The 26,161-nt window shown below is 50.3% G+C and overlaps 1 protein-coding gene across 1 annotated transcript in view; it reads right to left on the bottom strand.

Moving 5' to 3' along the window:
• Positions 1–5,141: 5,141 nt before the first annotated feature.
• Plxna2 (plexin A2) overlaps positions 5,142–26,161 on the bottom strand; it is a 203,092-nt gene continuing 182,072 nt past the window's right edge. The window contains exons 18-32 of the mRNA XM_026387404.2: positions 24,890–25,129; positions 24,125–24,268; positions 23,568–23,802; positions 21,497–21,639; positions 20,575–20,843; positions 18,641–18,707; positions 18,289–18,435; positions 17,479–17,638; positions 17,005–17,108; positions 13,069–13,168; positions 11,972–12,162; positions 10,512–10,681; positions 7,910–8,122; positions 7,131–7,281; positions 5,142–5,645 (exon numbers count right to left, since the gene is read on the bottom strand). Of these exons, the coding sequence (XP_026243189.1) occupies positions 5,550–5,645; positions 7,131–7,281; positions 7,910–8,122; positions 10,512–10,681; positions 11,972–12,162; positions 13,069–13,168; positions 17,005–17,108; positions 17,479–17,638; positions 18,289–18,435; positions 18,641–18,707; positions 20,575–20,843; positions 21,497–21,639; positions 23,568–23,802; positions 24,125–24,268; positions 24,890–25,129 (2,430 nt within the window). The 3' untranslated portion in view covers positions 5,142–5,549. The remainder of the gene's footprint in view (positions 5,646–7,130; positions 7,282–7,909; positions 8,123–10,511; positions 10,682–11,971; positions 12,163–13,068; positions 13,169–17,004; positions 17,109–17,478; positions 17,639–18,288; positions 18,436–18,640; positions 18,708–20,574; positions 20,844–21,496; positions 21,640–23,567; positions 23,803–24,124; positions 24,269–24,889; positions 25,130–26,161) is intronic.

Genomic DNA, 26,161 nt, shown 5'->3' with positions numbered 1-26,161 from the left:
ACAAACAAACAAAAAACCCCAAAATCCTTCTCAGCACCTGGCTGAAGCATTCCTTTTCCAGGATCCATGATGTGGATCCAGGATTTCACCCCATGGAAAGGGCGGCAAGGGCAAGGCTGATGCCTTCCTCATTTACTATTTCAGCCCCTGCACTCACCATGGTGCCAGGCCATGCTTAGCAGAGGTTTGGAACAAATGCATGAGTGCACTTTTTGTGAAAGGCTAGCGGTGGATGTCCTCCTCCTTCTGTGACCTCATTTCACTCTGGGAAGGGGCCTCAACCCTTGGAGTCTGCAGTAGCAGTCTCTCCTGGAGGAAAGCTGTATTCTGGGGTCCTGGGACTAGGGGGCAGTGCTCACCCACGGTACCGTGTGTGTGTGTGTGTGTGTGTGTGTGTGTGTGTGTGTGTGTGTGTTGAGGACTGGACATTAATAAGCTCTAGCTCCAGGAAGAATTCAGAAACTCCCTCAAAACAACTTAGTTCATCTTTCTGGGAGAACTCTGTTTCAATTTAAGGCCCATGAAGTTATTCTGCCCGTATGCTGCCAAACAACCACGTTTATTTAAAGATGTAAGTTGTTGTTTTTTTTTTTTAATCCAGTAAACTTTATTTATATATAACAACAGTACAAATTGTGTCCTTGGCTTGCAAAATAGGAGTGTTTCATATTTACAATAGGTACACGATAATATATTAGAATAACAAAAAAATTCCATTTTATTGGAACATTTTAAATACTTAATTTTCTTATTATTCCACAACACCTGTAAAAACAACAAAACCAGACAACCATTATTGTATTTTCTTAAAAATAGATATAATACAGATTCCAGTGTGTCAAGGGGAGTGGGTCTGAGTTGGAGGAGCAGGGGGCGGAGAGGCAGGTGGGTTCTGGTCCCTAGTCCTGCGGTGTAAAGGGCTTGTCACTTCTTTCCCTGTCTGCTCAGGAACCTCTGTTGGGTTTGATGGGGACCCTGCCCCATTATGCTCTCCACCTGTGATACCAATGTGGAGGACAAACAAAGTCAGAGTGAGGACCTTGACTGAGCTTTGGAAGAAGCGTCCCACCTTCCTTCAGCTGGGGCAGTGGGCAGCAGGCTGCATGGCAGCTCAGAGGACATGGCTCCATGGGGAGAGAGAGCTTTGCTGTGGGGAGCAGCGAGATGTGGTGGCCATAATGGCCAAGGAATCTCCAGTTTGCTTACTGGGCAGAGGCCCTGCCTTACCAGCAGAGGTCTTGATGGCCTCTCAGGACATTCCCTAGGACTAGTTTGAATGTACCAAGAGGGAAACTTCATCCTTCATTTCCGGGCACCCATCTCTGAGCCCCAGATGCTAAAACTTCACTCTGGGGAAACCAGGAGAAAGGATAGAGATGGGGAAAAGAGACTGCGGAGTTATGAAAAGAATGCCACTGTTCTCTCTCACCAAGCACATTCCTGAGACGGGGCATCAGAAGGCCTTGAACTTCACCTCCCAAGTCCCCTGACCCCCCTGGGATCAGCTCCCACAGCCCTGTAACCATGAGGCCACTTTACATGTTCTCACCCACAGAGCCCTCTGCATCTCAATTCTTCCTTGTGTCCAGGTCCCAGGAGTCTCACCATGACACAGTGTGGCTAGGAAAAACAAAAGGGCCTCAGGAGGTGTGGGCTCAGTGTTTCCAGGCAGCAGGTAATAGGGACAGGTGTGTGACGACTGGGATACTCCTGAAGATTGATCAGCCAGGGGCTGGCCAACATTCTTTGCTTGTTCGGTCCAGGTCATTTTATAGTCTTTGCACACCCCTGCCCGCCTGTTGCTTCTGCTTTGTGCTCAGCAGGTCCAGAGGCCTTGATTGCTATTTCTTGTCCTCATTTGGTGGAATTGAGGGAAGGTCAGGAGCTCAAGCAGCAGGGGAGGTGCCACTAGAAGAGCCAGTGGCAGTAGAAAAGAGAGCAGCTCTCAGTGCTGGGGGAACGTCCCCAGGCTAAGGTAAGGCAGCTGGGTGGGTCGCTTTCTTCCCTCACTGCATCCCCTTTTGTATGCAAATGGCGCCCTCTGCTAGTTGGGGAGACCTGTGCCTGCTTCTTGGTGGCGGGAACAGGCAGCCCGAAGAATATACATTTGCTAGAAGGACCTTCTTGGTCTTGCTCATGGCTGCTTTCCATCACCTAGAGCAGTGCCTGGCAGATAGATGCTGCTCAAGATTCCTCAAATGAATGGATGCAGGAATGGTTACCTCCCTCCAGTGAGGTTCACAGCTCATTCATGCTTTAAATGACTGATCTGTGTAAGGAGAGGCGGATCAGAAATGGTTTTGAGAGACGCGCTATGCAAAGAGGTAGGACAGCCAACACAGAAGCACCTGACCCATGCAGCGGGTGGGAGGTGGCAATAGGGTCCAGCCGGAGGGATCTGGTCCCCATCTTGTCCATTGGCATCCTCTGTCTAGCCAAACCTTTCTGGAGTCCTGTTCCTTTTCCAGAGAATTGTCTTGGGCAGATCAATGAAACAAAGCAGAGTTGGATAGACTAAAGAGAGATACTTTCTGTCTTCGCCCAAAATGGATGGCTTCTAATAGAGAGGAGCTGTGGCTTTAATACTTCTTTCACGAGACAAAAATTGGATAATAGCAAGAAGAGAGATCACCCAACTCCCTCTCCTCCCCAGTTCAAGGGTGTGGACTCCACAGGTTCTTGGTGGTTTAAAGCAAGGAGTTGGTGGAGGAGGTGTTAGGTGAGAAGCTAGAACTGAGTCAAAGTTCCACAACAATTTGCCCTCGTGGTTGGCCTGTGTCCAACTGAATTTTCCTTTTTCTTAATTGTCTCCTTAAGGACATTTCTCTGCCATTTCCTTTGCAAGCTCAAGTTCCCCAACCCTCTCATGGAATCCTGAGAATTGTGGCCAGGCCACTCACAGCTGGTCCTGGCTTCTTTCCTCACCCTTCTCCAGCCAGCTACATGCCCCCATTCTCCACACTCTCCACACACTTTCAAGGAAGCATCCCAGGTGCAGTGAGTGGTCGCCCAGAGTGGCTGCTGGGAGACACCAGGTAGATGCACAGAAGTGAGGGTTGGGCAAGATGATGTTCAACGAGAAATCTGACTTTCTTTTACTTCTTGGGGGTAACAAAGACCTAGTTGCCAGCTTGAATAGTAGTGCCATAAGGAAACCATTCAAACGGAGCTCAGCAGTGAAATCAGGGTGGGATGGAATTTTTCATGGGCCGTACAATGTCTCCCGCTCACATTCTTCTTGCCCATATCTCTTCTCCTTCCATTTCCATAAATTATGGGCTCTGAGCTGATAAGCTTTGGGTGCTGTGAAGAGCAAACACTTTGGCTTAGCGTGGAAGGCCAGTCATTAGTATTTCTTTCAGGCTATTAATAGGGCCCCAAGAAATTTTAACAGAAGTAGATTATCAGAAGAAAGTGGCCTTGGCATGGCTGGTTGTGAATTATAATGAAAACAGCAAGTTTCCTGAGTGTTTTGCTGAATGCTTTTCTCTTCCCATTTGTCAGCTGCATTCAGGCAAGAAACTGGAGCTGAAGAGACCAGGCGACGTCCGCTGTGTGCTTAGACAGCGATCCAAAGCCACACACCCAGGATGGAAGCCAGCTCTCTGAGCTCTCTTCCCCCAGCCCTTTCCTGGGAATCACATGTGGTCAGCAGAGCCTTTGGAAACTGGAATTGCCTGGAGGTATAGCAGGGCACAGAGAAGCTGGGGCCCAGAGATAATGACAGAGGAAATGACTCTGGTCTCTTTCTCTTGGGGCAGCTGGTCCAGTTTCCCAACATTGCAATCTGGGATTCCTGACCCCTTGAAGAGCAAAAGGTGGGAGGGGGGAGAGTGTTGCTCTCCTGCCTCTTCCTCTCCACCCTGGGCCTTTCTCTTGCAGGGTTGCCTGCAGAGAAGTTGGATCTATGCCAAGGTGGGAGGCCTGGGCTTCTTGATGGCTACTCCAGTCATCAATTGTCCTGTTACCACAGAGCTGTCTTTCTCTGGGTAACTCCCACTAGCTTTTTTGGGTGGCTCTGGACGTAAGCATGAAGCTTTAGTCTCTGTTGGAAAATTGCACTCAGAAGATCTGGCTGTCCATGGTTTTAGGTGTTCACAGGAGAGAGAATAGGAATGGAGCCCATGGAGAAACCATCTGCTTGTCCTTCCAACCCACATGTCCATGAGAGGCAGAAGACAGAAATGTAGGGATGTTGCAGTCATTTCTATTGAAGCAGGTGTGGTAAGCCCAGGTGGCCAGGAGCTTCCAAATATGTCCGCTTATGACCGAAGGGTTGTCTCCCCTCTCCAGGCACGAGAGAATGAAAGAAAGTGTAACAATAAATACCGAAGCTTCTTAAACCTATGCTCTTCAAGTATTGCTTGCTGTAAACAGTGTTTGATTTTTGCTTTCTGTTTAATTGCCAGAAACCACCAGATGATTGGAATGGAATCCAGTGCCAAACACCTGTGTCCTCAATTCAATTCCCAAAGGGTACCATCTGGAGGTCTGTTCTGCACATCCTCCAAGCCATCCGTTCCCCAGGGTGCCTGGGTAGTGACAGGGACTGATGTAGGGCAGAACCGCTCAGAATCCTCAGGGAGGCCAGGTGTCTGGTCTGGGAGAAGCCGACCTTTCCCACTTCCCATATTAACTTTAGGAAAACCAAAAGGAAAAGAACCCAAGGCCAGATCCTTATTTGTTGAGGGTTAGGATTAAATAAACCAAAAACAGTAGCAAAAAGCATTGGTACGATACAGATACCGCCCTCCTCTCAAGAGATGAGAATTCGCAGGTGTGTGTAGGTAAAGCTCAGCTTCCTGCCAGCCAGGCGCAGCCACCGGATGGCTTTGCAGTTCTGTGCAAAGTTCTGCGGTCCCCACGCTCTTCTGGCCTTTGGGAGGACTACCAGTTGTACTGGCCTCTCCATTTGCGAAGTGTTTGGTTTGAACTTGTGCTCATTTATTCTCTTCCTCTTTTTATTTTTTATTTTTTGTGTTTTCATCACAGGAAAGGAGACCATTTTCCCGCTCAGTTTCTCTCAGCATCTCTTTGCAGGCTTTTCCTGACATTCAGAAAGAGGAGTTACACGAAGAAGGAGAGAGACGAGGGGACAGACAGGGGCAGAAATCAGAATTAAACAAAAGTTGGACGGGATGAACAGGGCAGCTTTTTGTTTTGTTTATTTCTGTTTTTTTTTCCGTTTTTCTTAAAAAAAATTAAATAAAGTTCTCATTATTTCCCCAATATACATCAAATGAGTTTTCATGCAAAGCAGCAGTTATGGAGGCAGGACTGTCCCTGCTCCAGCTTGAAGAGCCACCTTCTCCTGGCCGGTCCTTGTCTCTTGTTCTGGCTGTGGATGAATGGTGCCCTCGGTCTTTCCTGGCAGGAACTGGCTGTGAGGAAACCTGCTGGCGTCAGAAGAGGGGCCCTCCCCTCATCCCGGGGTGGGATCTCAGGGGCTGCCAGCTCTTGGGCCTGACCCCCTTTACTGTCCTTCCTTCTGAGACTCCAGCGTGACAGCTTGTGTGGGTCCATCTTCCCAGGAATTCGGTCCCCTCCTCTCAGCTTTCAATGGACATGGCACTAATGAGCTGCTCCACCTTGTAAGCCAGCCGCTGCCGCCGGGCCTGCTCATCCTGCTCTAGTGCCCCAATGAGCTGAGGGACAGAACAAAGGAGAATGATATCGAGACTCAGCATAAAACACACCACTTCCTAGAGTTCTCCACCCTTCGCCCATCCACCTAGCTTTTCATTCTGCCTTAATGAACAGAACCTTAAACAACTGAAATGATTAATGGAATGAATACACAGACAGTCAGGCTTTGCTCAGCGACAAGGATACTTTCTGAGAAGTGGAGTGGTTTGTCATTTTGTCATCATGCAAACATCCTAGAGTGTACGCATACAAACATGAGATCAAGCATAAGAGAAAAGGTTGCCATCAAGAGACGTGCTGTATGATGTTGCTGCTCGTGTGAAGTGGTACAGTGTTACACTGTAAACTTTTGGAGGGGGGAGTGAGGGATATGGGGAATTGAACTCAGGGGCACTCGACCACTGAGCCACATCCCCAGCCCTATTTCGTATTTTATTTAGAGACAGGGTCTCACTGAGTTGCTTTAGCACCTTCCTTTTGCTGAGGCTGGCTTTGAACTTGAGATTCTCATGCCTCTGCCTCCCATGCTGCTGGGATTACAGGTGTGCTCCACAGCACGTAAACTTTTTAAGTAGAAGAAATGTACTCTAAAATTATGATATAACATAAATTATGATGTAATACAATTGTTTACTATCAAGTATTACGTGATGTACCTAATGGCATGCACTATATTTTTATACAACTGGCAGCGCAGTAGGGTTGTTTATACTGACATCCCTGCAAATTACACCTGGGAAGTGCTTCATGGCATTAGGATGCTATGAGGCCACAGAGGGATTTTTTAGCTTCCATTAAAATCTCTTGGGATCACTATCATACATGTGATTGGTTGATGACTGAAAGGTCTTCACATAGTGGGTGAATGTATATAAGCATACATTTATAGATGCACATGAATAAATATATGTATGTCCATATACATAAAGTGTTTCATATAATATTTGGCATATAGGGCAAATAGGAAGCATTATGTGTTAATTATTATTATTATTATTATTATTATTATTAATACTACTCCTGCTGCTGCTTCTTTCAGGTTCAATGTTAATGCATGACTTCTCAATCTCCCTAAGCATTCTATTGAACCTCTATTTATGTTAAGGTCCACCTGTCTTTCTGCAATGTGACTGACAGGATCTGCTTAAGTGCAAAATACTTTGATTCATTGTTTAAGAAAGAATGAAATTCACCATACAACACTTTGAATTGAAAAACAATTCAATTATTAAAAATGCTATTTATTGTGCTAACAATGACTGAAAGACAATGATGTGCATATAAGCAAGTGTTCAGTGAATCAGCAGAGGTTAGGCTGCCTTATAAAGGAAGTGACAATGATTTTGAGCTTATGGGCTTTTTGACTCCATGAGCACGTTTTGTAAATTACCCTCTATTGTTAGTTAAGGACGGAGTCAAGCTTCCTGCTTATGGGCCTTGCTTCCTACATGTGGGTTTCTGTCCCTTCTAGGGCCCTGTCTTACCTCCTCACTATACTTGCTGACATAAGAGTAGATCTCATTGAGGGCGCTCAGCATGTTGAACTCCACGGCATGCAGGCGTGACTGCTCCGCGAGGTAGGCATTCATGTCCTGGTCGCTGATGGCGGGGAGCTTGGCAATGTCTGCATAGTATCTGCCATAGATAAGACAAGGTCCTTGATGGGGACTCAGCAAAATTTGCCCACACCAACGCTGGCCCTGGGGCCCCTGATAGCATTAGATGTCCCCAGTTGTTCCTGTCTTCCCATGTCTCCTCTGATGTGTCTTCTGCTGCCTCTGGCCTCAAGTTGAGGCTGACGCCTACGGCCAGAGTCTCCAAGAGACACCACCCAGCTGAGCACTCTTAGCCTCAATGCCCAGCAGAAAAGCCAAGACTCTGGCCATACTTCTCATGTTCAAATCCCATCTCTGCTTTCTGCTCGATGGTCATCTTGGGCAACTTCTCTGTGCCACAGATAATAATAATGGGGATAATAATAGCTACTTTCCAAGTCCACTGAGCATTTGAGTGAGATGATACGTACAAAACCCTTATCACACAGTGCAGGATGCTTAGCAAGAACTCCATGAATGGTAATTAGGATGATAATAATCAGACCTCCAAGGGCGCAAAGCCACCCTTCCTCCCCACAGTAGGAAGTTTAGAAGAAGGAGGGGACCAAGAAGTCTAAAGGGATCGCAAGTAGAGCATCCTCATTGATGCCACAGGGCAGGCAGTGCAGCAGAGAGACCACGCCTGCCTGTCCTGAGGAGCTACTGACCTCTCCACCCAGCTCTTGTAGCTGGGGATGTCCTTGGCATAGAGCAGCTTGTTGGAGGGGGAGTCCTTGCCCAGCCGGTGCTCTGACGTGGAGCAGGAGTCCATGAAGGTCTGGGCCACCACAGAGAGGCAGGCGTCCGTGATGCTGCCCTTGTGGATGTCAAATACAAACTGGGGGTTCTTGATGACATTCACCCAGAAGCGCAGAGGGAGGCTGCGGAAAAAGGCAGAGCACACCTGAGAACGCACTTTGGCCGTGACCTTGATGCCGTCCACTAATATTCCTCCCCTCACCCCCAAATGTCAAATGGCCTATCCAAAAGGCAAGTGGATGAAATCAGGAAAAATGGACCTCGCTGGGCTGCTCATTCAGCCCAAGCTGTTGCTGACCCTGGGAGAAAAGGAGAGGGGCATTGTACCTTAACAGGGCACTGACCCTGTTCCCTGACAACTGAGGAGTGGGCGTGGCTGGACCCGGTTCCCTCTTGGCAGGCTTTTCTGAAGGCTTCCGTGCCCCCAAGGGAAGCCCGAGTACACAGGACATCATGATTTTCTCAGGGCTTCAAACAAAGCCACCAGGCTCCTAGAGTCCCCTCACAGTGCTGGTGGCCATTGTGCGCAAGGATGCAGCCGGCAGCCCCAGGCACTGCCTGAGAGCGGGCACAAAGGGCACCACCTGCCCTCCCCGCCCAGGCCGGCTGCCGGAGCTGCTTCCCAGGGCTGGCCTGCCTGGCTGGGCCGAGGAATGGGCTCCCCTGGGGGACATTCTTTCACGACTCTCCCCAGGGCTTTCTTGTGTCTGGGCAGGGGCAGAGGGAGGAGAGGAGGCCATTGTTGGCACCCTGGGAATGGCTTACTATAGCACAGAGCTTTTCCCACTCCAAGAGGAACCCATCAGTAGTTAGGAGACTTCCTTCTGCGATTCAGGAATTTATAAGCAGAGGGGAATGAGCTTTCCCTGCTCCTGGGGCCATAAGGCGGATAAGCCCATTTACCCTCCTTCAAAACCAGAACAGCTGCTGTTTTGCCTCTTTCTCAACTCTGCCTTCTCTTCCAGCTGCCTTCCGGCCTTAACTCTTTTGGTGCCTGTGAGAAGTGAGCCCTGTCCCCAGGCTTGTCCTTCTAACCTGGGTGACGTCCCTAGCTTCCCCTCTTTTCCCCTTCTTCATCTTCTCTTGACTCTCTCAGACCCAGATGTTCCCAACTGTCTTCCTCGTGCCAGGTCTTGGGAAAGGTCCCCAGCGTTCCCCACCCCAAGCCCTTCCATCAATGTGCAGCAGGATGGCTCACTTTCCCGTGACCCAGGAGAAGCCGCCTCAGCTGAGTCTGGGCAGCTCTTCTGCCTTCCCCTTCTCCCGGCAGCTCTGGGGGCTTCTGATCATCTGTCCTTGGACATTTGCTGTTTGGACTTTCCCCACCACAACACCAGGACAGTGCGTTTCTATTATTTGGCCTGGCCAGTCTATAGGAGGCACAAAGATGAGAATAACCCAGAACCTTCCCTTGATTTCCCCCAAATCACCCATTCCTGGAATTGAGCTGGGAATCCTCCAAAGCCAAGGAGATAGTGGGGTTCTGCCCTGAGAAATGCAGACAGAAAGCCGATCCTGGCATAGTGCACTGTGGGCTCCTTACCCCATGGCCATACGGCAATCAAAGCTGCAGACTTAGGAGGACTCAGGGCCCTGGACAAGGAAGGAATATCTGGTTTTGGGGTTGGCTCTTTTCGAAGTGTTTTGTTGGTTGCTAGGACTTTTGATTCCCAAATAACAGCCTGGGCCCATCTGTGTCGGCTCTGTTCTCTGAGGAGATCGTTGACTCCAGACAGCTGTGTGGGCCGCCTGCCCGAGCCAAATGCCCGGATCTCCCCTCCCTGTGCTCTTGCCGAAGGAGCCTTTTAAGTCCGGCTCTTGGCCAGGCCCTGTCTGACCTAAAAGTCGGTCCTTAGCATGTTTTGTGGTCCAGGTTCAAAACCTAGAAGGGAAAGGTCTCATGCCAGGGGCCTGAGGAGCTGCTTCTCGCACTGCAGGTCTGGGGTAGAGGTGCCTCTAGGGAAGACAGTCTTGTCTGCAGCACATTCTGCCTGCTGCTTCCTGAAGCTGTGGTGCCAGGGTAGTAACTTGTCCCTAAGAGATGGTTTTCCAGTGAATCCTTAGTTTGTGGGCTCAAGTCGATAGCAGGTGTGTGTTCCCTCCCGGCACGGACCAAACTTCACCCGGGCTCCCATCTCAGGAAGTGCCTTCTCAGAAGCCTGGCTCGGAAGCTCTGCTACAGGTTTCAAATGTGGCTCTTTGCCTAGGTTCCCCCAGCTCTCTTTTCCTAAGAACGAGAGGTCAGAGGAGCGGGGCTCTCCCTGGGGAAGGATCTCGGGTTGAAAGGGCAGAGCTCCAGTGTATGTGCAGAGCTCCTGCCAGGTAGGCCCTGCTTGGAGCAGGCAGCCTGGAGACCATGCTGGCTCTGCAGAGCAAGTGTGTGTTGTATGTTCTAGGAGCCTCCCATCACCCAGGCCCAGCTTGGGATCAGGCTGCCCTCTCATCTCCAGGGTCCCTGCTGTTCCCTGCCTCTCCAGGCTGCACCTCCCACTGAGCTCCCCTAGGGGTTACCAGTTGCTCTTCCAGGTGTGTCGCACATCTGTGTCATGGATGCTGTGTCTGTCTGCCTGCTCATCCAGGAAATCAAACATGTATTTGATGGCCAGGGGGAGTGCGCTGCCCCGGTGCACAGTGCTGAACAAGGTCTCAAACAAGTCGTCCACGAACTTCTGGAGGGTGCCCTGAGGGAGGAGTGGAGGGACAGTGTGAGGTGAAGGGGGAGGCAGTGGCAGGAAGCAGACAGGCATACCAGATGGTGCTTGGATCCATTCTGCCTTGAAAATGTGTCTGTAATGTGAGGCTGTGCAATGTGGCAAAGGTGCAGAAGGGTACTAGCTGCGGCGTCCTGGAGGCAGGAGGAACTGAATGGGCTGGGGATCTCTGGGAAGAATGTTTCCTCCAATTTGTAATAGCATGCCACACTGATGTCCTGTAGGGTGTGGGCTTAGTGCCTTTGAGAAAGACAGGAAGGGTTCTGAGTCCAGGCTTCCCAGGGTGAAGAGGAGGGCACAGGCTGCAGCCCCATCTGTAGAGGGCATCCGAGGAACAAGTTGGAGAACTGGACAGGACTACGGAGGGTCTGATAGGAAATATGAAAAGCCTTAAAATATCAGTGATCTTGGACAGATGAGGTCTGAAGCATGAGCTGAGGAGTGAACATTTAGATTTCAGAACACCCAGGTACAGCGAGGACCGAAAAACTTTGAAGGGTCTCCAGGGCAGGGACAAGACTGGGCCGGAGTCCCACACCTCTGAGAAATCAGTGAAACATTTCCTAGTGTCTCTTTGCTGGTCTCTTATTGGTATGCTGAGCATATTATGCATAGCAAAATGGAGATACAGGGTCTAATAAAGTAGTTCTTGGACATTCTGAGAGCAAGTCTGGGAGCTTTAAGTTCGATGCCACGATATGAGGATCTCAGAAGCATTGTTTTAGGGGCAGAGAATTTAAATCTAACTTGCCCTGGAAAATGCAGGCCATGTGATCGCCATCCTTAAAGGCTTATCTTGTTCTCAGCTAGGAAGGCTAAAGACAATAACTTTCATCAATATGTGGGGACAGATGGAATGGGATCGGGAGGGGGCTTTCCCTTGGATTACTGGATGGGGCCTTGTGCTTTCTCTTGCATTGTGGCCAAAAGGGAGTGGAAAGGCAGTGATAACGGAGATTGGCACATCTGTTCCGCTAAGACAGACAAGAGACCCTCAGTGTCTTCCTAAGGGAGAGAGTTTGCTCCTCTGAAGGGCAATGGAGTCTTGAGAGTGGGCAGAAGGCAATGATACCATTCCTGTTTTTGCCAAAGGGCATAGATCGCAGTGGCCTGATTCTCTGGAAGCCCTCCCCAGGGTCCTAGACCAGGGGTCATCTGAATGGGTCCTCTTAAAGAACACATGCTATGATCTCCTTCCTGTGTGTGGAGGGGCATGCCTCTCTGAGGAGCCCTCCCGGACCTGAGGAAAGCAGAAGTTACCTTGGTGGCCAGTAGCCGAGTCAGGTAGATCTCAGACACCATCTTGCTGCCCCGGTCACCCTCCTTCTGGTCACCATGGTCATGGTTCTTCACCAGATGCCACACCTTGACCCCGCTCTCCAGGTCTGGGGTGATCATGGGGGCTCTGGACCGCAGGCTGTCGGGACTGCCTGTGTACCTGAAGGAGGAGTCTGAGGAGAAGGAGCGGTGAAGGGCTGTGAGTGACCGAGGCAGTGCCCTGCTTGCAGCATCCTCCCCCAATCCTGCCCATCTGCTGCACCCACTCAGAACAAACTTGTTTCAATTGGGAGGAGACCGTTGGGACCTCATATTTGGTGGATTATTTTAGGGGTCCTTAGTTGTCATGAGGACAGAGGAGCCTGACATCTTTTTTAGAAAGAGGTTTAGAAATTCCATGAACTAGAGAGACCCTGGGGGATTGGTAAGCCCCCTCCTCTGATACTTCCAGCAATGAATAATCAACAGGAGAAATGTCAACAGGTTACTTCGGCAGGTACTTTAGTAAAACTATGGATACTAAAGAGTTGCAAGCTGTAATGATCCTTTTGGGAATCAACGGGTCCCTTTATTCTTGGGCCCTGCAATGTGACATTTCCTGAGCCCATTTGGAGCTGCTGGGTTTTGTCCCGTGGTGTCTTTCCGAGAACACTGAGAGGCCCAACATTCCTCAGGAGTGGAAAGACCATGATGGTCAATTTATTGTCCAAGTCGGGACAATTTTCCAGAATAAAACAAGATGCTATTCATCATTCAGCCAGGACAATAGGCATCAACTGGGACTGGCTCACCTAAACTGGGATGTATGAATCTCCCACCAGGTGCCTCCCTATTCTGGGCCACTCTGAGTCCCTCACCAGGGCTGGGATATCAAAGGAAGGACAGATGGTGCCACCTGCTCCCACTGTTTGGAGATGAAGCACCAAGAATTACTGGACTAGGGACAAATGAGTGAGTGACTTTGAAGGAGGCCAGGCAGCAGCAGGAACTTCCTGCTGTGAGGAGGGGTGGTTAGTGGTCCCTGGAGAGTGGCAGAAGCCTCCATCCTGAGCTGCCCAAACTGACTTCATGGTGCTCACCGTATCTGCTGATGGACGTCCTGGAGATGCTGGCAGAGGCAGGGATGTTGTAGGAGGAGGTCTGTTTGGGGACCAGAGCTACCACCGACCTGTCTGATACCTGAGAATGGTACAAAAGGTACAGTGTGTGTGAATATAGGTGTCTTGGGAAGGTGAAATAGCCAGGTTATTCCAGAGGGTTATGGGATAGGAGTGGGTAGAGAGGAAGAAGTTCAGGAATACTATCAATAACTAGTACTGTTTCTGACTTTTTATTGGACCAGAACAGCTTGGCTCAATAGGGCAGCTTCTTGTAATATGTGGCTATCAGGCACCTGAAATGTAGTTAGTCCCAACTGAGACACATTCTAACTGTCTGAGTTGAAATGTGCTAAAAATGTACAAAACACACGAGAGTCAATGATTGAGTATGGATAGAAGAATATAAACTATCTCAGTGATTTTTATATTTCTCACACATTGAAACAACAATGATTTTAGACTGACTGGGTTAAACAAAATACACTGTTAATTTCATCTATTTACTTTTGCTTCGTTAACGTGGCTAACAGACATTTAAAATTAAACATGTGACTTGCGTGGGAGACTCGTTCTCTATTTCTGCTGGACAGACGTCCCCTGGTGGCCTCCCATCAACCTTGGGAGTACTAGATAATTATTCCCATTTTACAGATGAAGAGATGGAAGGGTGGCGTCAGGGTCACATTACTAATACAACGTAAAGCCAATATTTGTAGCCAGATGTGTCAGGCTCCAGAGCACATAACCTCTTTATATATCCTAATTTGGGATTTTATTTCCAGTCACACTGGTCTGAAGCCCATTTTCCCTTTAGGCTCTGATTTCATTCTGGCCTGGTTCCTATTATGCCTGGGCCACCTTGAACAGTTTTAGCACAAAGGTAGCTGCCCTTGGGGAGTCAGAAAGATAGTGTCTTGCCCCATCCTCTGTAAGGATGCCAGGCTCAGGGCCCAGCCTGTAGGGAAAGGGCTGATAAATGAGGCGCCATATTGAAGACATTTGGGGCCATTTTGATTTAAGATTACCCTCCATCCAATAAAAACGGAGAATCCCCAGAATTGTGGCGATCCAATTAAACCCCTAACGCAGAGGGAATAAAACAGCTATAATAATGTTATGGGCCATAAAACATTCCTATTAAACCATTTTTTATTTTAACAATTTTTATGAACTTTATAAGTTTGATTTATAGCTGCACCAGCCATAAAACCATCTTTCTGGGTCTTAAATTGTCAGTCCCTCTCTCCCACCAAAAAAGAATTAAATGTTGGGAAGTCAAACTATAAATGAACATTAGTGCTAACGAGATTCCCTGATAGCTGGTTTTAGTGATGGTGTTTAATTTTACCCTCCCTATAAATCTGCAGGAGCCCAGGCAGTTTTTAATATCTCTTTGTTAATTAAGATTATGCAGATTTTCTTCTGTAGGGGCTCCAAGGACCTTTGACTCCAGGGAGGGTAACGAGAGGGCAATGCTTGACTTGAGGGTGTAGAGTTCCAGGGTACTGAGCCCTTCTCAGTGCTAGTCTGATGCCCGGAAGGTCCGCACTCTATGACTTCCAAGCTGGGGGAAGCGCTCTAGACTTGCCAGCAGTTGCCATCATTAGTATCCGGTCTAGGACTGAGGGAGACTCTCTACCTCTGCCTTTCAGAAATTCTTCTTGCCACCAACAGCCCAGAAATGATACTCTGGAAGCTCAGCAGAGGCAGGGGCATTACACTGGTGGGGCGAACAGATTAGATTATTTGTGGTTTGCTGTCACCTAAAAGGAAGATCCACAAGGTGACTCACATCACCATGGTTCAGCTCAATTCTGGATCTAGTCACTAAATCTCTGTTGTCCTTGTTTTTTCTCTCTCTCTGAAGCCACAGGCAGCGCAAGTCTGTGTTCAAAGTATCTCGCTGGGTCTGACTGAGGCTCTGCCATTTCCCAGCTGGATGAATTAACCTTCTGGACCTCAGTGATCTCATTTGTCAATGTGGACAATACTCGGGTCTAATAATCATTATTGTGGGAATTAGCAAAGGAATTAAAACACATAAAGGCTAAACATGGTGCTTGGTGCCCAGTGAGCACTCAGCAAGCATTGGCATTAGTGTTGCCATTATGAGCATCATCATCATCATCATCCTGGTCATTACCATCCTATTCCAAAGGGAAGAAGAGTCTTTGCTGTCCCTGTCACTCAGGGCTAGCATGTGGGAAGTACCTCACACTCAGCAAAGCTCAGTAAATATTTGAGGAACGAATGAATACATGAATGATAAATGACATCAGGGAATTGGAAGTGCTTTGTATGATGAGCACCATTAGAACAGGATATTCCTTTCTTCTGGTTGGAAGCCATAGGATGGGCAGCCCAGCATTAGGGCATCAGACACAGAGGCAGACAAACCCTACTCCTGCCCTTTAGATGTGGGATTTGGGTGCATAGTACTATTCTCTTTTGCACTTTCTTATTCAGCTCTAACTGGTTCATTACAATCATTCTACAGGATGTACTAACCACATGGGGTGATGGTGTGTGTGCATACATGTGTAGAATTAATGGGGAGTGATCATAGCTGCATCCTTGGGGACCTCACCTGTTGTTTCTAACCCTTCCAGCCACCTTCATACCTTCACCAATCAGGGTTATCATCTTCATTTTGCAGATGACAATCCCAAGGTTGGGAGAGATTAAAATCATGCCCAATGAGTGGGGAGGTGGGGTTTAAATACAGCTCCCCAAACCTTAGTTCTTCCCTTCTACAACTATCCTCACTCCATGTGGGGCTGGGGTCCAGGCAGGGTGCCACTTAGGGGATGATGGTCAGAGAGCAGGGTGGAGCCCAGAAAAGAGCAGCTGGGTTATCCCCAGGGCCCTGGCCTCCTCTGTAACCTCGAGGCTCCCGGCCAGCTCCAGGGCCTCCCAGCATCCTAGTCATTGGCAGCTCAGCGTTTGCAAGCCCAGCCTGCCAGCTTTTCTGCATGTCTCCCTTTGTGAGACAGGGACATAGGAGGATATTATTAATCAGACAATCCCATGGGTCTTGCAGCCTGAGGCACTTCCTCTGGTTGGTTTAATTTCCCTTGGTGTCTCTCATTTCCAGTTTCTATTTTAGTATTTTTCCCGAATCTCAATCTGTCTACCTGTGCTTAATCTTACAGAGACCCCCCCACAGCTGTGAGCACTTCCCGTGGGAGGGAAGGGGAGGTGGGAGTGGGTGTTCCTGGATCCTGTGTTCTCTGCTGGATTTTTTTTTGGACTATTCATTCAGTGTGTCTGCCAGTATATCAACACTGCACCTTTGACATTTAACTAGTCCACATGTCTGTACAGGGCAGGGATTGCTAGAAGCCACCTTTTACAGGAAAGAAAGAGAGCTTAAGTAACTTTTCTAAGGACACCAGTTAGTAAGTGGCAGAATGTAAGACCTGAAGGCAAGCCCATCCAATTCCCAGCTAAACTGCAAGCCAGAGCATCGGCTGCAAGAGTAAGAGGCCAGAGAGAAAGTGCCAGGCATCTTAAGATAGTTGTCCAGGTGAAGGACTTTGTAATATTCAGGGCTTTCTGTATATGCAGAGATAATAGAAATGCCTACACCTTGCTCCTGACCGGTTACAGCTGTTTTGAAGGTGGAGTTTCAGGACTCATGTTTTTTACAAGTTTTTTTTTTTTTTTTTTTTTTTAATGTTCCCCAATCTAATGAGAATCTCTGCCCCAGCATCAGGGGAGAGGAAGAAAAAGAAGAGAAGAAAATCCCTTTTAGGCTTCTGAGCTAATAAAGCAAAGTTTAGAGGGAAAGGGACATTCTGGGATGCTAAAGGTCTTGAGGCAGAGCTCCTGTGGAAAGGAACACCCACTCAGTTTTGAACAACTAATAATAATAATAAAAAAATAAATCGTAAAAAAAAGGAACACCCACTCTACCTGGTAATGCACCAGGGTGTTGAGCCGCTTCCAGTCGCCCTCAATCTTGGTAGTGATGTCCTCATCCTGCAGCACGACTCGGGCAATCCGGCCTTGGCGCCATTCTGGGTAGAGAAGGTGATGCATGTGGCATGAGGGGGCAGAGCCAGGGCCACTTGGTCTGTGCCAACCCTGGCTCTCTCCAGCTGAGGTCATTGATAGAGCTCAGAGACATTCAGGATTCCATGGAGTCAGGGGAGCAGGGGAGGATGTGTGGGCTTCTGCAGAGATGGACGGGCATGCCTGAGCAGGCAGTGCCAGGAGGGAGGAGCACTGCCTGTGGCCCTCACCTGGCCAGGACCCAGTCACTCCTGGGAGGGGAGTGGGAAGGTTAGGGCAGAGCTTCACGTCTTCCCACCCCTCTCACGACCTGAATGCCCTCCAGGAAGCCACAGGTCTCCCCTCACCCTCACACTCCAAGGCCAGGCTTCCTACCCAAGTCCATGTCCACGGCCCTGGGCCGCTGGGAGTAGGGCACATTCTTATATACGGCGTCGAGGATCTTCTCCTTGACTTGTGTGATGGTGTCGCAGTTCAGCACCTTCACTGGGATCTCAGGACTGTTCTCATTGTCGGGGTTGACACAGTTCAGGATCTACAAGGTGGGGATCGAGGGTGAGCAGACAGTTTGAAGGACAGTTTGAGGCAGAGGGGTGGAGAACTCAGAATCTTCTTTTTCCAAGGTTTGCCCTCTTCTCCTTGTAGGAGAAATAAGGCTTTGTTCTTTGCCTCAGTTTCTCTTACCTTCCTGCCATCTGCCACATGGCAGCCTGAGTCACTATGTCCACTCCTTCTTTCCCAAAGAAACAGGACTCTACTCTAGCTCACCAGTGGCTGAGGGGAGACTATGATCCTGGATTGAGGCACCCGAAGGGTTCAAAGATGGTTCCGGGTGCATCGGGGGCTGGTCACACACTTCCCCAAAGTTTCTCCACTAGGAATCAGCGCATCAGTGATGATGGTAATTACCCCATTCCTAGGGTGGAGTGACCTTTTTTCTTCCCCCGATATTATCTAGGGTAAGTGGAGGCATAGAGCTCTCTTAAGGCTCACCAAATGAAATGGGGAGAGGGGAGCCCAGGAGCGTCTTGACCTTGCTACATTTCACATACCCCTTGGGCTTGCCCCAGACTGATCCCTCCACCTCTGTGCTGATCCCCACAGACTGCCTCTGGGGTCAGAAGGTAGAGTATGGATGAGAGCAGGAGGTGCCTGTGCTGTCCCCGGAGCGTGTGGCCTCCTCACCAGGGTCTTGTATTCGATCTGCTGCCGAATGAGCTTGTCCTCGCTCAGGGAGTAGCGGGCCTCGCCTGTGATGGCATCGATGGGGCCCTTCTCCATCTGCTGTTTGATGGCGCAGTACAGCATGAAGAGCGGTTCCCCCGCGCACTCCTAGGGACACAAGCGAGGCATGGGAGGATGGGCTGGGGCCCCTCTTTTCTGCCTCTGGAGCAGAGGCCGTGGGAAAGACCTCCTTGGCCTGCTTTGCTTGGGAGCATCCAGGCCCAGAAGTTCCTGTTCCTCAGGGCGGGGACCCCCATGCAACCCTGGAAGCCAGGCTTGTGCTCCCAGCTCTGGACCATCTCACTCCCCTCACCTTGAGGAACTTATGCAGGAGGAAGGCAAACCAATTGGTCAGCATCTTCTCAGCCACAGACTCGGTCCTGGGGGAGGCAGAAGGAGGATGAGGGTCAGTCCTTTATGGAGGGGTCTTGGTGGTGGGATCTGGGCTTGTTGTGTGGACAGGAGAGAATAAAGGGCTGGGAGTCAGGAGGATCCCTGGGTCCCAGCCCACCTCTCCTAGTACGTAACTAGAAGTGTGACTTGAGCCGGGGGTGGCTTCTTTCTGGGTCTCAATTTCCTATGAAAATGGAGGGCCAGGACCTTTCATCCCTGCTGGTTGGTGGCACCATAAACTACTTTGGCTGCACCCAACACAGGGAATGCAGAAACAGGTCACCATCCCACAAGGCTATGGAGCACCAGTACTACATTCCCTTCTGGTCTCTGGGCGATGAAGAGTTTTCCTCCTCCTCGGGGGGGTGTCCTGCAAGTCTCTCTGCTGCTTTGCATCCCTGGTACCTGCCCCTCCAAATGCTCAGAGGCAGGCTGCCTTGGGTTCTCAGACTGGCTGAGGGACCTTGGGCAAGTAATTTAACCTCTCCGGGTTAAGTTCCCCATCTCTAAGTGCAGACAGTGATGACATCTACCTGACACAGTTGTTGCTAGCATCGAATGAGTTAATTCATTTAAAGTGCTAAGAATAACGCCTGGCGCCCCAGCAAGCACTATGTAAATATTAGCTATCATTACTGCTGTCTTCAGGGCTCTCAGATCCCAGCCCTGCAGGTAGAGGCAGTGCTTAAGAGTTTAGCCAACAGGAGATCTGTTTCTGCGAAGGGAATGGCTTCTCTCTCCCCTCCCCCATTCCCAGGCTTGCAGATCTGGGCACTTGGGAAGAAACAAAGCAGCCATGACAGACCCTTGGAAATGGGGATGCCGGAAGGGTATTTTAACTCCCTGCACGTGGTGCAAATTATACCCTCTGGCTGCAGTAAATCCCAGGCATTTGCCAGGGCGGCTCAGCAATCTGGGCCTGGGAGAGAGTGACAATGGCAGAAGAAATTGTAGCTTTCTCCCCGGGCCCTCCCAGCACCCGCTCTCCGCATTGTGCCTGAGATTAGCTCTAATTTAAATACAACAGTTGTTAATGAGAGTTTCTAATGCTCAGATTGGCAGGATGGGGGCTCAGTACTCATAAAACAAAGCCATCCTTCTTTCCTCCTCACCCCACGTGGGGCCTGGAAGCCTGAGACCTCCTGAGCAGAAGGCTGGGAGGGAGGAGGGGCGCTGAGTGGAGAGGGGGTGTTCCAACTCCTGAAGCCCAAAGGAGCTCCAGAGCCATGTGGGGTTGCCCGTGGCCTTGGGAGGAAGGGGTGGCAGGGTCTCCAACCCTCTCTCCTGCCAGGAAAGTGGCACCTGGGGCTTGTGGTGGATGCTGATGATCCCAATCCAGAGAGCTGGGCATGGAAGCCACACGGTCTCTCTAAATCAGCGCTGGCCTTCAGAAAGGCCTGCGATGATGGGAATGGTTTCTGTCTATCCTGTCCAATATGGTGGCCACTGGACATGGATGGCGGGTCACTGAGCACTTGGAACGTGGCCAGCATGATAGAGGAATTGAAGTTATATTTTATTTCACTTGGCTATGAAGAAACTAAACAACAGAGAAGTTACGCCATGGACCCAAGACCACAGAGCTAGCCGGTAGCAGGGTTGGGTTCTCGCTGAACTCCAAGCCTAGGCACGGGCTCTTCCGTCATACTTGGGTGACTTCAGACCCTGCAGTCCCCTGGGATGGCCAGAAGGTCAGACAGACCCTGCCCTCGGAGATGTCAGGAGACAGGCTGCTTTGCCCAGGTACCATTTTGGGGGAATGGCATCTCTGGGCTCCACAGGGGCTCATCGAATAGGGTGCCATGTCCCTGTACAGATACGGGCCACCCTCCCACATCCTGCCACAGGTCAGACCTCCGGAGAAGCAGCTTGGGGTGGTTCTTGTTCTCCAGGTTCTTGTCAATGAGGTCAGACAGCAGCTGCTTCAGGACGTCAGTGGCATACTCCAGGCGACCCTGCAGGCCAGTCATGATGAGGGAGGCCACGTTGCCCCGGTCACGCATGGAGAAGCTGCGCTGCAGCTCCAGGGTGCGGATAAAGGTCAGCAGGAACACCTTGTTGTTGATGAGCTGGGCGAAGAGCTTCAGGGCTTTCTCCACGTGCTGCTGTCCGTTCCCCGGCACCTGGGGCAGGCGTGGAGGGGCGACAGCTCAGAGGACAGGCTCCTGGCCTCCTACCCCAGGCTCTCAGCAGGGCCTGCTGGTGATGGGACCCTCTCCTGAGGCCTGTAAGTACCCCCACCCTGAGGCTCCGTGAGGTAGCAAAGGCTCCTCTGAAGGCTGCACCTGCCTTGGCCTTCCCCAGGGGGCAGGGAGCTTGGGCTCCGCGAGCCGCCCGCCAAGGGGACCCTGTGATTTCCTAGGATACCTTCAGACTTCTTCCGTTTACTAGTCTTCCCTTAATCTCCTCTGTCCTGATTTATTAACTTCAGGAAAACAAACCCACAAGTGAACAAACAAATCTCTCAAGAGTCCCAAGTCTTTCTTTAAGCCACCTTAAATCCATTCGAGAACGAGTCAGGATCTCAGTTCATTAATTCAGTCATTAATTAAAAGCTCACAAACAATGTTCCTTGTGCTGTCACTGTCCCCAGATGCCCGGGTGCCCCCTTTGCCCAGGATCATTCCTGACAGCCCCACTGCTGTCATGCTGGGATGGACTTTTGGCCCCGCCTCACCGGTCACCTTACTCTATGCTGCTGAGTCCCATCTGGACTTCCTGGGAAACCCTGGCCTGCATCCCTGCTGGGTGGCTGATCCAGGGAGATGGGCATTACCTCCAGCTCCCGCAGGACAGGGTGGTCCTCAATGCCCGGGAACAGGACCCTCATGGCATAGGTACGATAGTCCAGGTAGGGGATTCCTGAGCGGTCCAGGTCGCTGGTGAGCTCATTGATGTCCGTCTGGAGCTCAGCAAAAGCTGTGTGAGTGAGTGAAACAGGTTGGCTTTGTAAAGAAGGAAGGGGAAGTGAGGTGCAGAGACTGGGAGGGTGGGAAGGGAGCATCTGGGTGGGAGAAGAAATTCCTAGGTTGCCTGCTCTAGTCTGGATATTAGATGTCTCCCAGGTGGGCATATTGGGAGGTAGAGGAACCTTTGAATTGGGGACTGGTGGGAGATCCTGGGTCATTGAGAAAAGGCCCTTGAGGAAAGAGCAGGGCCCCAGCCTCTTCTTCTTCTGCTCTTTTGCTTCCTGGCTGTGAAGTGAGTAGTTCAGCTCTACTTCGTACTCCTGCCGTGACCTGCTGTCTCATCACAGGCCTAAAGCAGCAGGGCCAAATGACCATGGACAGAAACCTCTAAAACTGCGAGCCAAAAAAACCTTTTATCTTTATAAGCTGATTATCTCGTGTATTTGTTACAGTGATGGAAAGCTGACAGACACACTGCTTTTCTTAGGTACTAAGAAGAAGGGCAATTTGTATTGTCTCCTGTGCTTGTCTATAATTTTGATTTTCTTCCTACATGCTGAAAATGTGGTTAAAACAAAGAAAAAAGAAGAATACCCCAAACTGGGCCATTCAGTAGAGACCCTCTTGGAGGAGCTAGCAGCAGGTAAAGAAGTGGCTGGGGGCTCTGACAAAGACCCAAACAGGCAAATTGCTGCCCTTTCTTAAGCAAGAGGATGAATCAAGATGCAAACACCTTGGGGAGACCTGGTCATCAGATGCTGGGCCAACAGGCAAGCCTGGGCAGCACAGGGCTCCCGAGGTCTCACCCTGGGCCTGTCTCCTCGGTGCCTGAGCCCTGTGGGCCTGGTGCCAGGAGAGCCTCTGCCGCTCTTCTCCCAGCCAGCCCCTCCCTTCCATCAGCAGAGGGCTTGTTTCTGAGAATGACGTTTGCAACAAAAGGAGAAATGTTTTGATTTCTAATTGAGATGTTTACCCAGAGAGCCTGCCAGGTCCTCAGCTCAGGTGCATGCCAGGTACACTAGTCACCCCATGACGGGCGCTGCGTGGGAGCCGGGAGCCATCACAATCCCCATTCCCACACAGGTTCCTGGCCAGGGGTGCCAGCAAGCGTGGCCCTCCAAGCTCAGCCTGCAGTACTGGTAGGAACCAACCCTGGGGCAGGTGCATGGCCCAGCAGAGGTGAGGTGCTCTCCTGCCTTCCGGCTGCTGCTCCCACACTCTGTGAAGATGACTCTGCCCTAAGCAGGAGCCAGATGCTCCTTTGGGCTGATCTAGCCTGAGACAATGGGTCTGGGTGGCTCTGACTGTGGGGACATACAGTCCCTGAAAGGGAAATGGAGTCAGCCAGATTGTGAGTGGAGTGAGGGGAGGGGGTGGACAAGAACAGTGCAGGGGGACCTGGGTCCTCATCACCTGTGGCCATTCTTTTTTTTTTTTTTGTGGTACTAGGGATTGAACCCAGAGGTGCTCTACTCCCACTGAGCTACATTCCCCAGTCATTTTTTAAAAAATATTTATTTATTTATGTATCTTTAGTTTTAGGTGGATACATTCGTTTGTTCTTATGTGGTGCCGAGGATCGAACCCAGTGCCTCATGCATGCTAGGCGAGCGCTCTACCTCTGAGCCATGACCCCAGCCCCATCATTTTTATTATTTATTTTGAGATGGCATCCAGTTGCTCAGGCTAGTCTCAAACCTGCAATCTTCCTGCCTCCCAAGTAACTGGGATTACAGGTATATACACCACCTCACCTGGCTACCTGCGGGCATCCTTCATAGGGCTTCTGTAGCCCTAGAGGCAAAGGAAGTTTCTGGAAAAACCCAGGCTGGCGGTGGGAGATTGAGAGTGAAGATGGGACTCTCGTGCAAGGAGGAGGGAGATAAGGCCAGTGGAGAATGGGGGTCCGAGAAGCCGAGGTATGTATGCCTCACTCACCTTCCTTACACTCCAGGGCCACGCGAGACTCCAGGTTGTCCATCTGCATTTGGAGCCGCTTGAGCGTGAGGTCATTTTCTCGAGACTTGCGTTTGTAGGCAATGAGGACGATGATGACGATGATGAGCAGGAGGCTGCCGCCGGCCGCGATGCTGACGATGGCTGGCAGGGTCAGCAAGCTGTCTGAGATGACACTCACCGAGCCAGGCGAGAACACCATCCCGCCCACGTGAACCTGTGCATTGTACACACACAGACGCACACGGATGCACACAGGTGTAGAGCCCTGGCATGCCATCAAATCCTTGGACATGACAGATCACAACCACATGGTACAGATTTGGATACAGAGCAACTTCCTGCCTTGGTATCTGCCTTCAGTTTCTTGTGTGCTAAACTTTCTAACCATTTCAATGTAGAACATGGAGATGAGGAGATACTTGAGGGTGTGAGTCAGGCAACGAAGTGGAAGAGAGAGCTTTTCTTTACGACAGATCATGCATGCACAGTGGTGGGAGGAGGGACAGAAGAAAGAAACAGAAGAGGGGCTCACTCACCATGACCTTGTGCTGCCCTGTGAGGTTGGGGGGTTCGCAGAGGAGCTGCGTTTCAGACACGGTGACAGCGCAAGGGGTCTCTCCAATCAGCACCGTGTAGTTGAGTTTCGCTCCTCCAGAGGCGGGGGGACAGAGGTTTTTGCCCTGTGGAGAACAGTCATTTTAACAGGAGTGATTGACACCTGCCCGCAGAAGCTGATTGTGTACTTAAAAAGACACTCAGGAGCCCAGAGGAAGGAAAGCAATGAGAGAACCAATAAATGATTCCATGGTAGGGTTTTTGGAGCCACAATTTAAGAGAAAACAAAGGAAGGAGATAATGAAAGGGACGAAGAGAGTAGGAAAGACCAAATCCTGAAAAGGAAAAATCTGGAGGAGGATCCCTGGGATTTAACCAAAGTGGCGGGTAGAGTAATAAAACTCTTGGGCTGACAACATCTGGAGACTACAAGCTCTTGGTGAGGACTTGTAGCCGGAGGTGGCACAGACCAGGAAAGAGTTACCTCCAAGTCTCTGCAGAACCTCTGCTTCCCCAAGTTCCCCAGAACAGCAGAGAGTCGAAAGCATTATTTGAGAATCCCACGTGCACTCTACGTGGCTCAGTGGGTCAATACCTACAAACAAGCTCTGCCCATTGGGAGATGGAAGCTTTAAGGGTTCAAAGCACAGACAGGAGAAGCAGAGAGACAAGCAGGAGAAGTGGGGTGCTCCGTCCCACCATGGTCTATGTGTGGGGGGGCAACTCTCCTCTCTGCAGACCCCTACCTTCAGAATGATGGGCGATCCTGGCTTTTGATCCAAGACTCCTGTGGGGCTGAGCAGTTCAAAGGTGGGGTTGGGGTAGTAGATGAACTTGGTGTCGTTGTAAATCAGCAAGGACTGGACGTTGTTAAAGACGAATCCGAACTCATCTGGCCGCTCCACAGTGTCCAAGCCTGGCCGGTAATCCGTGGTCAGGGAGGGTGCCAGGCAGGTCAGGGTGGTGGTGTTCACAACTTTACACACCTATGAGACCCAGAGAGGAGTATTCGAATGTGAGCTCCAGTGGGCAGAGGCCGGGATCCCACAGCCCGTCTCCTACTCTCTGCTTGCTTGAGTTTGCCTGCTTTGGGTTACTTGCTGATTTTTATCACATGGTGGGGTTCTGAATGAGAGGTGGTGGCATTTGGGCGGAAGTGCATTTTAATCTCATTTATCCATTCATTCATTCACTCATTATCTGGAGCTGCTACTCTGTGGCAGGTACTGTGCTAAGAGTTGAGGCCACAGAGTGAAACAGATCCAACCCCGGGGGCAGGCTGCTGATTAAACCAGCCTTGCAGTGTCCACCTGGCAGAGGGCCTGCGGCATTGTAGGGCACAACACAATGCTGAAATGCAAGAATGGATGTGAAACACACAGACCCTGGGAGGATCAGGGACTCTGGGAGTGTGTGTGCATGGGGGAAGGATGGCCTGCAGCAGGGTGGTGGTGACTCATCCAAGTTTTCCTCTGGAAGAAAGGAATGCACTTTAATCTCAAGAATGAGAAGGCTTATCTAGACAAAGAGAGGGAGGTGTGGGGGAACAAGTTCCAGGAGGGAACAGCACTTCAAGGGCCTGGGGGTGAGGAAGCAGGGGATGTTTGAGAAAGAAGTAGGACAGAAGCAGTGTAGGGTGTGTGGGCAGGTGGGTAGTATGGAGCAGAAAGTGGTATGAGATGAGCACTTTGCCCTGCTTAGCACATAGTAGGTGTTCAGTTAGTGTTTACTGAATAAACAGGACTGTGCAATTCCACGTCTTACCCAGGACCTCTCTCTCTCTCTCTCTCTCTCTCTCTCTCTCTCTCTTACAGAATTGACACTGAATTCATGTTATACTTTTTTCTTTGGTCTGCCATTTATTTAAAAATCCTAGCTGGCTCCCCCACCCGCCTTTTCCTTTGGTGGTTAGTTCTGGAGTTGCCCCAGGTGGCAGCCAGACTGAAGAAACCACTAAAGAGAACTCATGCAGGCCTTGGGAAGGAAATCCAGACTCCTGCCCCATCCCCTGGCTCTCC

This window comes from Urocitellus parryii, chromosome 9 (assembly GCF_045843805.1).
Source record: "Urocitellus parryii isolate mUroPar1 chromosome 9, mUroPar1.hap1, whole genome shotgun sequence".
NCBI classification, from domain to species: domain Eukaryota; kingdom Metazoa; phylum Chordata; class Mammalia; order Rodentia; family Sciuridae; genus Urocitellus; species Urocitellus parryii.
Note: the sequence above shows the minus strand (reverse complement) of the source record. Positions and strands in the feature narration are given on the sequence as shown.